At 52.5% G+C, this 9,324-nt stretch overlaps 1 protein-coding gene across 1 annotated transcript in view; it reads left to right on the plus strand.

Moving 5' to 3' along the window:
• The window catches only part of ARPC1B (actin related protein 2/3 complex subunit 1B), a 27,315-nt gene that overhangs the window by 12,317 nt on the left and 5,674 nt on the right, over positions 1-9,324 (plus strand). Inside the window, exons 5-9 of the mRNA XM_015418946.1 lie at positions 1,810-2,032; positions 2,357-2,464; positions 4,620-4,826; positions 6,245-6,320; positions 8,535-8,747. Coding sequence (XP_015274432.1) covers positions 1,810-2,032; positions 2,357-2,464; positions 4,620-4,826; positions 6,245-6,320; positions 8,535-8,747 — 827 coding nt within the window. The remainder of the gene's footprint in view (positions 1-1,809; positions 2,033-2,356; positions 2,465-4,619; positions 4,827-6,244; positions 6,321-8,534; positions 8,748-9,324) is intronic.

The following is a 9,324-nucleotide window of genomic DNA, read 5'->3' on the forward strand; positions in this document are numbered from 1 at the left end:
CATCCCCTTTCTCCAGGGGAGCTGATCTCTGCAGTCTGGAGAGGAGCTGTAATTCGAGGGGATCTCCAGGTCCCACCTGGAGGCTGGCATCCCTAAGACACAGTGATTGGAACAGAGAGACCTGGGTTCAAATCCTGAATGATAAAGCTTAGAGGGCGATCTTGGAACCTAGCCTGCCTTTCAAGGGTAAAATGAATGAGCATTGGAGGAGGTATGTCCAGCCCTCTGGCCCTCACCATTATCATCATCTATTATTATTATTATCATAATCATCTATTATCATCATCATCATCATCATCATCTATTATTATTATTATTATTATTATTATTAGGCCTACCTCGGAAAACTGGGCTCGGAGCAGTATAGGGTAAGATAACAAATGCAACCTCATTAAACAAATTCTTAGAGATAGAAACACAACAGTGTCATAAGAACATAAGAACATAGGAGAAGCCAATGTTGGATCAGGCCAAAGGCCCATCCAGTCCAACATTCTGTATCACACAGGGGCCAGAAATACCAGTGCCATCAGGAGGTCCAGCAGTGGGGCCAGGACACGAGAAGCCCTCCCACTGTTGCCCCCCCCCCCAAGTACCAAGAAGACAGAGCATCACTTGCCCCAGAGCCCCTATCTATACCTTGTGGCTAAGAGCCACTGATGGACCTCTGCTCCATATGCCTATCTAATTCCCTCTTGAAGCCGTCCATGCTTGTAGCCGCCACCACTTCCTGTGGCAGTGAATTCCATGTGTGAATCACTCTTTGGGTGAAGAAGGACTTCCTTTTATCCGTTCCAACCGACGACTCAGCAGTTTCATGGAGTGCCCACGAGTTCTTGTCTTGTGAGAAAGGGAGAAAAGTACCTCTTTGTCTACCTGTTCTTTCCCATGCATAATCTTGTAAACCTCGATCATGTCACCTACGATGGCATTAAATTTTTTCCTGATGGAGCCATCGGCCTCACGGGGAGGCCAGGGGTGGAGGAAGTGCCAGGCAGATGGAAACTGATGCCGCCCTCAATCAAACGCCTGGCGGAAGACCTCTGCGGGCCCTGCGGAACTGCATCGGGTCCCGCAGGGCACGGATCTTATTTGGCTGAGAGTTCCGCCCCGTGGGAGCCAGGGTGGAAAATGCCCTGGCTCTGTGGCTGAGGTCAGCCGGATATCTCTTGGGCTGGGGACCACCTGTAGATTTTGATCTAATGAAGAAGAGGAGAAGAGATTGATAGCCCGCCCTTCACTCGGAGTCTCAGAGCGGCTTGCAATCTCCTTTCCCTTCCCTTCCCCACAACAGACACCCTATGAAGTAGGTGGGGCTGAGTGAGCTCTTTCAAGGACTGCTCTTGAGAGAACAGCTCCGGGAGAACTTGTGACTGACCCAAGGTCACACCAGCAGCTGCATGTGGAGGAGCGGGGAATCAAACCCGGTTCTCCCAGATTAGAGTCCGGGCTCCTCACCACTACACAAAACTGGAGGAGGAGGAGATTGGATTTATACCCTGCCCTTCACTACCCGAAGGAGTTTCAGAGCGGCTTACAATCTCCTTCCCCTCCCCACACCAGACACCCTGTGAGGTAGGCAGGGCTGAGAGAGCTCTTTCGAGGACTGCCCTTGAGAAAACAGCTCTGAGAGAACTTGCGAGTGACCCAAGGCCACACCAGCAGCTGCATGTGGAGGAGCGGGGAATCAAACCTGGTTCTCCCAGATCAGAGTCCGCTCTGACAGCGTTACCTCAGAGCCACCCGTTCGGCCATCCCCCCTCGGAGAGACGGGTCTCAGACTCCGCACCCTCTCTGTCTCCCCTGCAGGCATTGACTGGGCCCCGGAGAGCAACCGCCTTGTGACCTGTGGCACGGACCGCAATGCCTACGTCTGGACCCTGAAGGGCAACGTCTGGAAGCCCACCCTAGTCATCCTGCGGATCAACCGGGCCGCTCGCTGCGTGAAATGGTCCCCGAAGGAGAACAAGTTTGCAGTGGGCAGTGGCTCCCGGCTCATCTCCATCTGCTACTTTGAGCAAGAGAACGACTGGTGAGTTCCCCCCACTCCTGGCTGCGGGAGAGGGGACGATCGGGGGACCCGCTCCTAAAATTCCCTGCAAGCAGAAAACTAGCGCGTCAGGGCTAGTCTCCACAAATGCTCATTTCCCACAGGCAGGGAGATTTTGAGGTGGGTGGAACATTCTGTCCTGGGCGGCCATTGTGAGCCTTGCGCCCGGGTGGGATGCGAGCGTTAGTCTTAAATGGCCTCATTTTCTCCAAAGCAGATGGTGTGTGTGTGTGGGGGGGGCTTGCTCGTTCTTTCAGCGGAGGGTCCCTCTGCCACAACTGTCATCGACCTCTTCCTCTCTCCTAGGTGGGTCTGCAAGCATATCAAGAAACCCATCAGATCCACCATCCTCAGCCTGGACTGGCACCCCAACAACGTCCTGCTGGCAGCTGGATCCTGTGATTTCAAATGCAGGTAAAGGGCCATTTCGATGGCGCTTGCGACGGTTCAAAGGGCCCCTGACATCCACAGCCTCACTGAAATCCGTGTTGAGAGCCAGTTTGGTGGAGGGGTTAGGAGCCCAGACAGTAATCTGGGAGGTGGGTTTGCAAGCATATCAAGAAACCCATCAGATCCACCATCCTCAGCCTGGACTGGCACCCCAACAACGTCCTGCTGGCAGCCGGATCCTGCGATTTCAAATGCAGGTAAAGGACCATTTCGATGGTGCTTACGACGGTTCAAAGGGCCCCTGATATCCACAGCCTTACTGAAATCCTTGTTGAGAGCCAGTTTGATGTAGGGGTTAGGAGCCCAGACAGTAATCTGGGAGAACCAGGTTTGATTCCCCACGCCTCCACATGCAGCTGCTGGCGTGACCTTGGGCCAGTCACAAGTTCTCCCGGAGCTGTTCTCTCAAGGGCAGTCCATGAGAGAGCTCTCTCAGCCCCACCTACCTCCCAGGGTGCCTGGTGTGGGGAGGGGGAGGGAAAGGAGTTTGTAAGCCTCCTTCAGGTACTGAAGGGCGGAGTATCGTCTTCTACTACTAAGAAGCAGCCACCCTATATGGCAAGTCAGTGTCATGACTGACGTATTGCAGATGGGTTGGGGGTGGTGGTGCAGTTATGGCTAAGAGCAACCCGCTTGCTTGAACCCACCTGGCCAGTTCCCAGCAGAGGCAAAACTGAAAGCAGGGACTTCCGGTTTCCGTCTCTTAGCCGCTGCCCTGTACCTCAGCGGGTGCAAAGGAGAGCGAAGAGGACGATCGGGGGCCTGGAGACCAAGCCCTGTGAGGAAAGGCGGAGGGACTTGGGAATGTCTCTCGAAGCCTTTGAAGGGCTGTCCCTTAGAGGAGGGCAGGGAGCTGTTCCTGTTGGCGGCAGAGGAGAGGACTCACAAGAATGGGTTGAAATTAAGGGCGGTAACGTAGTGGCAGGATATTAGGAAAAATGTTTTGACCGTCAGAGTTGTGCCACAGTGGAATCGGCTGCCTCCGGAGGTGTTGAGCTCCCCCTCCCTGACGGTCTTCAAGCAGTGGCTAGACAAACCCTTGCCAGGGATGCTCTAGGCTGGTCCTGCACTGAGCAGGGGGTTGGACTAGATGACCTCTAGGTCCCCTTCCGGCCCTGCGATTCTAGGATTCTAGTGTTTATCAAGGTAACGCATTTCACCCTTCAGACACAATGATAGCCCGTATTTTCTTCGCCGCTTCCTTCGCGGCCGATGTTGGGATTGTAAACTAGGTGGGGCAGAGATCTGTCTGTTTTCTTTTTGGTATGTTGTCGAAGGCTTTCTCAGCCGGAGCTCATCAGTTGTTGTAGGTTTTCCGGGCGGTCTGGCCGTGGCCTTGGCCTTGTAGGACCTGACATTTCGCCAGCAGCTGTGGACTGGCATCCTCAGGGGTAGAACACAGAAAGAGGGAGTCCTCTCTGTGTCCCTTAGAGGAGGGCAGGGAGCCTGGAAAATCTACAACAGCTAATGTTTTCTCTTTGCTTCTGTACCCTCTCTTGGACCTGCTGGGCCACAGGCCTCAGTGGACACGCAGCCCACGAAGAGGCGCATGATGTGCATGTTAAATTCTCCCTTGCATAAGAACCCCCCGTGCGATAAATGTGCAACAACGTTCTCTGTTTCCAGGGCTATTTCTGGGCAGGAACGCACAGGAACGGAGTTCCGGCTGGCTCCCGAATTGGCCACACCCAACAGCAACTCATTAGCATAACAGGCCACACCCAACAGCAGGAACTCATTAGGATTGGCCACATTAGGGGGGTGTGGCCTAACATGCAAAGGAGTTCCTGCTCCAAAAAAGGCCCTGGGTTTGGACAACAAACAAGGTCAACAGAATAAGAAGCAAAAGGTGGGTGTGGCTGGATGACCACACTTCTGGCAACACGGGGGTGTGGCCTAATGTGCTAATGAGCTGTGCTGTCAGGGGTGTGGCCTAATAGGCTAATGTGTTTCTGCTGTTGGGTGTGGCCTATTATGCTAATGAGTTCCTGCTGGGCTTTTTCTACAAAAAAAGCCCTGCCTGTTTCCATTGTCTGATTGAGGTGGGTCCTGTTTCCGGTGGGGTCCATCCAGATTTCGCACACACACCCCCACGGCCTCCCTTTGGTTTCTCGCCTAGGATTTTCTCTGCCTACATCAAAGAGGTCGAGGAGCGCCCGTCTCCGACTCCCTGGGGCTCCAAGATGCCCTTCGGGGAGCTCATGTTCGAGTCGAGCAGCACCTGCGGCTGGGTCCACAGCGTCTGCTTCTCCGAGAGCGGCAACCACATGGCGTGGGTGGGCCACGACAGCACCCTCTGCCTCGCCGATGCCAACAAGAAAATGGCGTAAGTGGGACGTTCGGGGGCGATGGCTCCTAACGGATTCATCCGTCTTCCTTCCTTGGGGGCTTCCTTCCTGCTCATGAAAGCGATTTAAAGCTTGACTTTACTGATGAAAGATCGCTTTCCAATGAAAAACTAAAAAGCACAGCAGGGAAATGGACACAGCGCTAGCACATTTTTGCAGGGGGGGGGGACCCCAGCCGCAATTCTGGTCACCAACCTCCAGGAGAGCCAGTTTGGTGCAGCGGTTAAGAGCGCGGATCCTAATTTATTCATTTATTGTTTCTATTCGTATCCCGCCTTGTCGGACACGCTGGCTCAAGGCGGCTAACAAGATCGAGCTGGGAGAGCCGGGTTCGATTCCCTGCGCCTCCACATGCAGCTGCTGGTGTGACCTTGGGTCAGTCACAAGTTCTCTCAGAGCTTATCTCTCACGAGCAGTCCTTAAAAGAGCTCTCTCAGTCCCAAGGTGTCTGTTGTGGGGAGGGGAAGGGAAAGGAGATTGTAAACCACTCTGAGACTCCTCTGGGTAGTGAAGGGTGGGTTATAAATCCAATCTCCTCCTCCTCCTCTTGAGGGTAAATACAAGAAGAAAAACCATGAACAAATTACAACACTTATTAAAGAGACTAATATCCATGTACTCTATTCATACAACAGTTCCAAAGTCTAATAACATATAGGTTCACTCCACAGGAATTTCCATTCTCATCCAAGTTCCCACATCGAAAAACGTTAAATTGTCGTTTTCAACTTAACGGCTGCCTTTTGAAAACAACAAAGTGACGTTTCTCGACGCAGGGACTTTATTCCTTTAAATATATTGGATGAGAACGGAAATGACTATGGACTGAACCTATATGTTATTAGACTTTGGAACCGTTGTATGAATAGTGCACATGGATATTAGTACCGTTAATAAGTTTTGAATGTTTCTAACAGGTTCTTTGTATTCTTGTATTTAACCTCCTGGAGATCTCCCAGAATTACAAATTTATCTCCAGATTACAGAGCTCAAGGTCCTCACCAGGAGAAAATGGCTGCTTTGAAGGGTGGACTCTATGGCTTTATACCCCTCAGCCAAAGCTCCCTCTAAGCTGTGGAGTCTTGTGAGCAAAAATCCTACTTTGTGAGCTACTGGGATGAAAGTTGCGAGCAAGCCACTGGGCTCCGGCATCAATTAGTTTGCCATCCCTTCCTGACCAAAGACAAAAATGTGTGAGCCGGAGGCTAAAAAGCTGTGAGCTTGTTCACACGAACTCAGCTTAGAGGAAACCCTGCCCCACAGAGGGTCCTTCCTTCCTTCCTTCCCCAGAGCCTCCATAAGCTCCATCCCCAAAGCTCCAGGCATTTCCCAACCCGGAGGTGGCAACCCTGCCCATTCTCCAGGCTAACAGTTTCCGCCGCGTTTCTCTCCACAGCGTGGCTTCGCTTTCCACGGAGACGCTGCCCCTCCTGGCCGTTACCTTCATCACCGAGCACAGCCTGGTGGCCGCGGTAAGTCGTCTGCCGCCTTTTCCCAAGACCCCTTTGGCACCGTGAAGATTGAGAGCGTATGGGTTTCTGGTGCGCGGTGACTCACGAGAGCTCCTCCCCTGCCACCAACCGTGTCAGACTTTAGTGTGCCACTGGACTCTTGCTCGTTTCTACCGCTTCAGACAGACTAGCACGGCGCGACCGGTGCTCCCTCAAAGCTACGGAATCCTGTGAGCAAAGATTCCACTCTGTGAGCTACTGGCATTGAAGCTGTGATCGAGCCATTTGGTTGCTGCGTAAATCAGTTTGCGCTGGAGCCATCCTTCCGGAGCGAAGACAAAAAATGCGTGAGCCGGAGGCTAAAAAACTGTGAGCTGGCTCACGCTCACCAATGTTCCCTCTAAGCTGAGTTAGTGTGAGCTAGCTCACAGTTTTTTAGCCTCTGGCGCACACATTTCTGCCTTCGCTCAGGAAGGAGGGGCTCCAGAGAAAGCTAATTTATGCAGCGGCCAAATGGCTCGCTCACAACTTCAATGCCAGTAGCTCACAAAGTAGAATTTTTTGCTCACAAGACTCCACAGCTTAGAAGGAAAACGGACGGCGACCCATCTTGGTTTATCACACGGGACGGTTAGTCCTTCCAGAAACAGGCCGCCGCAGACTGCAGGGGGAAAGTGGCATGGTTTAACGTTCCCTTGTTTCAAAACTCAAACTCCCCTTCCCCTTGACGTAGAAAACTAGAGCTAGAACTAAATATTGTAAGGGGGGCTTGCTTGGCTTCCCTGCACGTAGAAAGCAAGCGGCTCAGGGGGGAGAAACGTGACTAGAAGCTAACATGTTGTTTCCTGTGTGGTCTCGCTGCTTCGCTTGCTGAACGAAGTTTGAGTCCAGCGGCACCTTTAAGACGGGCAAAGTTTTATTCCTGGTATAAGCGTTCGTGTGCGTGCACGCGTCTTCAGAGACGTGTATCTGTATACATCCGTACACAGCTGTATACATGTCTCTGAAGAAGTGGGCCTGCACACGAAAGCCGATACCCCGAATTAAACTTTGTGGGTCTTAAAGGTGCCGCTGGAATCAAACGTGCTTTTCTGCTGCTTCGGATCAACAGGGCTACCCCACCTGGATCTCTCTACCTATCTGTAAGGCTTGAGGAAGTTGGTTTCGATGTATCTGAAGAAGCGAGACCCACGAAAGCCGAGACCCAGAATGAAACTTTGAGTCCAGTGCCACCTTTAAGACCAACAAACTTCATTCTGTTGCTTCGGACAACACAGCTATTCACCTGAATCTCTCTACCAGGGCTCTGTTTGTAGAAAAAGCCCAGCAGGAACTCATTAGCATAACAGGCCCCACCCAACAGCAGGAACTCATTAGCATATTGGGCCACACCCCTGTCAGCACAGCTCATTAGCACATTAGGCCGCACCCCCATGTTACCAGAAGTGTGGTCATCCAGCCACACCCACCTTTCCCTTCTTATTCTGTTTTCCTTGTTTGTTGTCCAAACCCAGGGCCTTTTTTTGTAGCAGGGACTCCTTTGCATGTTAGGCCACACACCCCCTACTGTAGCCAATCCTAATGGGTTTCTGCTCTTGGGTGTGGTCTGTTATGCTAATGAGTTCCTGCTGGGCGTGGCCAACTTGGGAGCCAGCCGTTCCTGTGCGTTCCTGCCCAAAAATAGCCCCGTCTCTACCTATATGCACGGCTTGAGGAAATTCCGTTTCTCTGTATCTGAAGCAGCGTGCGCGCACACGGAAGCCAATACCCGGAATTAAACTTCGTTGGTCTTAAAGGTGCCTCTGGACTCAAACTTTGCTGCTTCCAGATGTTCCCTGTAAGCTGTGGAGTCTTGTGAGCAAATATTCTACTTTGTGAGTTACCGGCATTAAATAGATGAATGAATTAATTAAAGTTGTGAGCGAGCGATTTGGCGACTGCGTCAGTTAGTTTGCTCTGGAGCCCTCCTTCCTGAGCGAAGACAAAAATGCGTGAGCCGGAGGCTAAAAAACTGCGAGCCGGCTCACGCTAACTCACCTTAGAGGGAACACTGGCTACCCCCCCCCACCTGAATCTGTTTCCCCTGCTGTTTGTAAGAATCAGACCCCCTGAGCTGACAGCGCTCCGAGGACTGCCAAGAGAACATCGACGAAAACGTGCTGTCCTCGCAAACCGTGCCTCGTTGTTGGAAAGCCAGCTCCTTTGACCTGAGCTCCTTCTCCCGTCTCCCCCCAGGGCCACGACTGCTGCCCCGTGCTGTTCGCCTACGACAGCCAGCAGGGCTCCCTGAGCTTTGGCGGGAAGTTGGACATCCCCAAGCAGAGCTCCCAGCGTGGGCTCACGGCCCGTGAGCGGTTCCAGAACCTGGACAAGAGGGCCAGCTCCGACACCAACGGCAGCAACTTGGACACCCTGCACAAGAACAGCATCAGGTACGCTCCGCTGCGTGTACTGGGCCACCCGGCTCTGGCTGGCAGAAAATATTGCTCTTATCACCTCCTGCCACTGGTCCTCTTAAGAACATAAGAACATAAGAGATGCCAATGTTGGATCAGGCCAAAGGCCCATCCAGTCCAACACTGTGTCACACAGTGGCCAAAAATACCAGGGGCCATCAGGAGGTCCAGCAGTGGGGCCAGGAGGACACTAGAAGCCCTCCCACTGTTGACCCCCCATCCCCAAGCACCAAGATGACAGAGCATCCCTTGCCCCAGAGTCCCTATCTATACCTTGTGGTTAATAGCCACTGATGGACCTCTGCTCCATATGCTTATCTAATTCCCGCTTGTAGCCGCCACCACTTCCTGTGGCAGTGAATTCCATGTGTGAATCACTCTTTGGGTGAAGAAGGACTTCCTTTTATCCGTTCTAACCCGACCGCTCAGCAATTTCATAATGGACCTCTGCTCCATATGCTTATCTAATTCCCGCTTGTAGCCGCCACCACTTCCTGTGGCAGTGAATTCCATGTGTGAATCACTCTTTGGGTGAAGAAGGACTTCCTTTTATCCGTTCTAACCCGACC

Source organism: Gekko japonicus, unplaced genomic scaffold (assembly GCF_001447785.1).
Source record: "Gekko japonicus isolate JY-2015 unplaced genomic scaffold, Gekko_japonicus_V1.1 scaffold2681, whole genome shotgun sequence".
NCBI lineage: Eukaryota > Metazoa > Chordata > Lepidosauria > Squamata > Gekkonidae > Gekko > Gekko japonicus.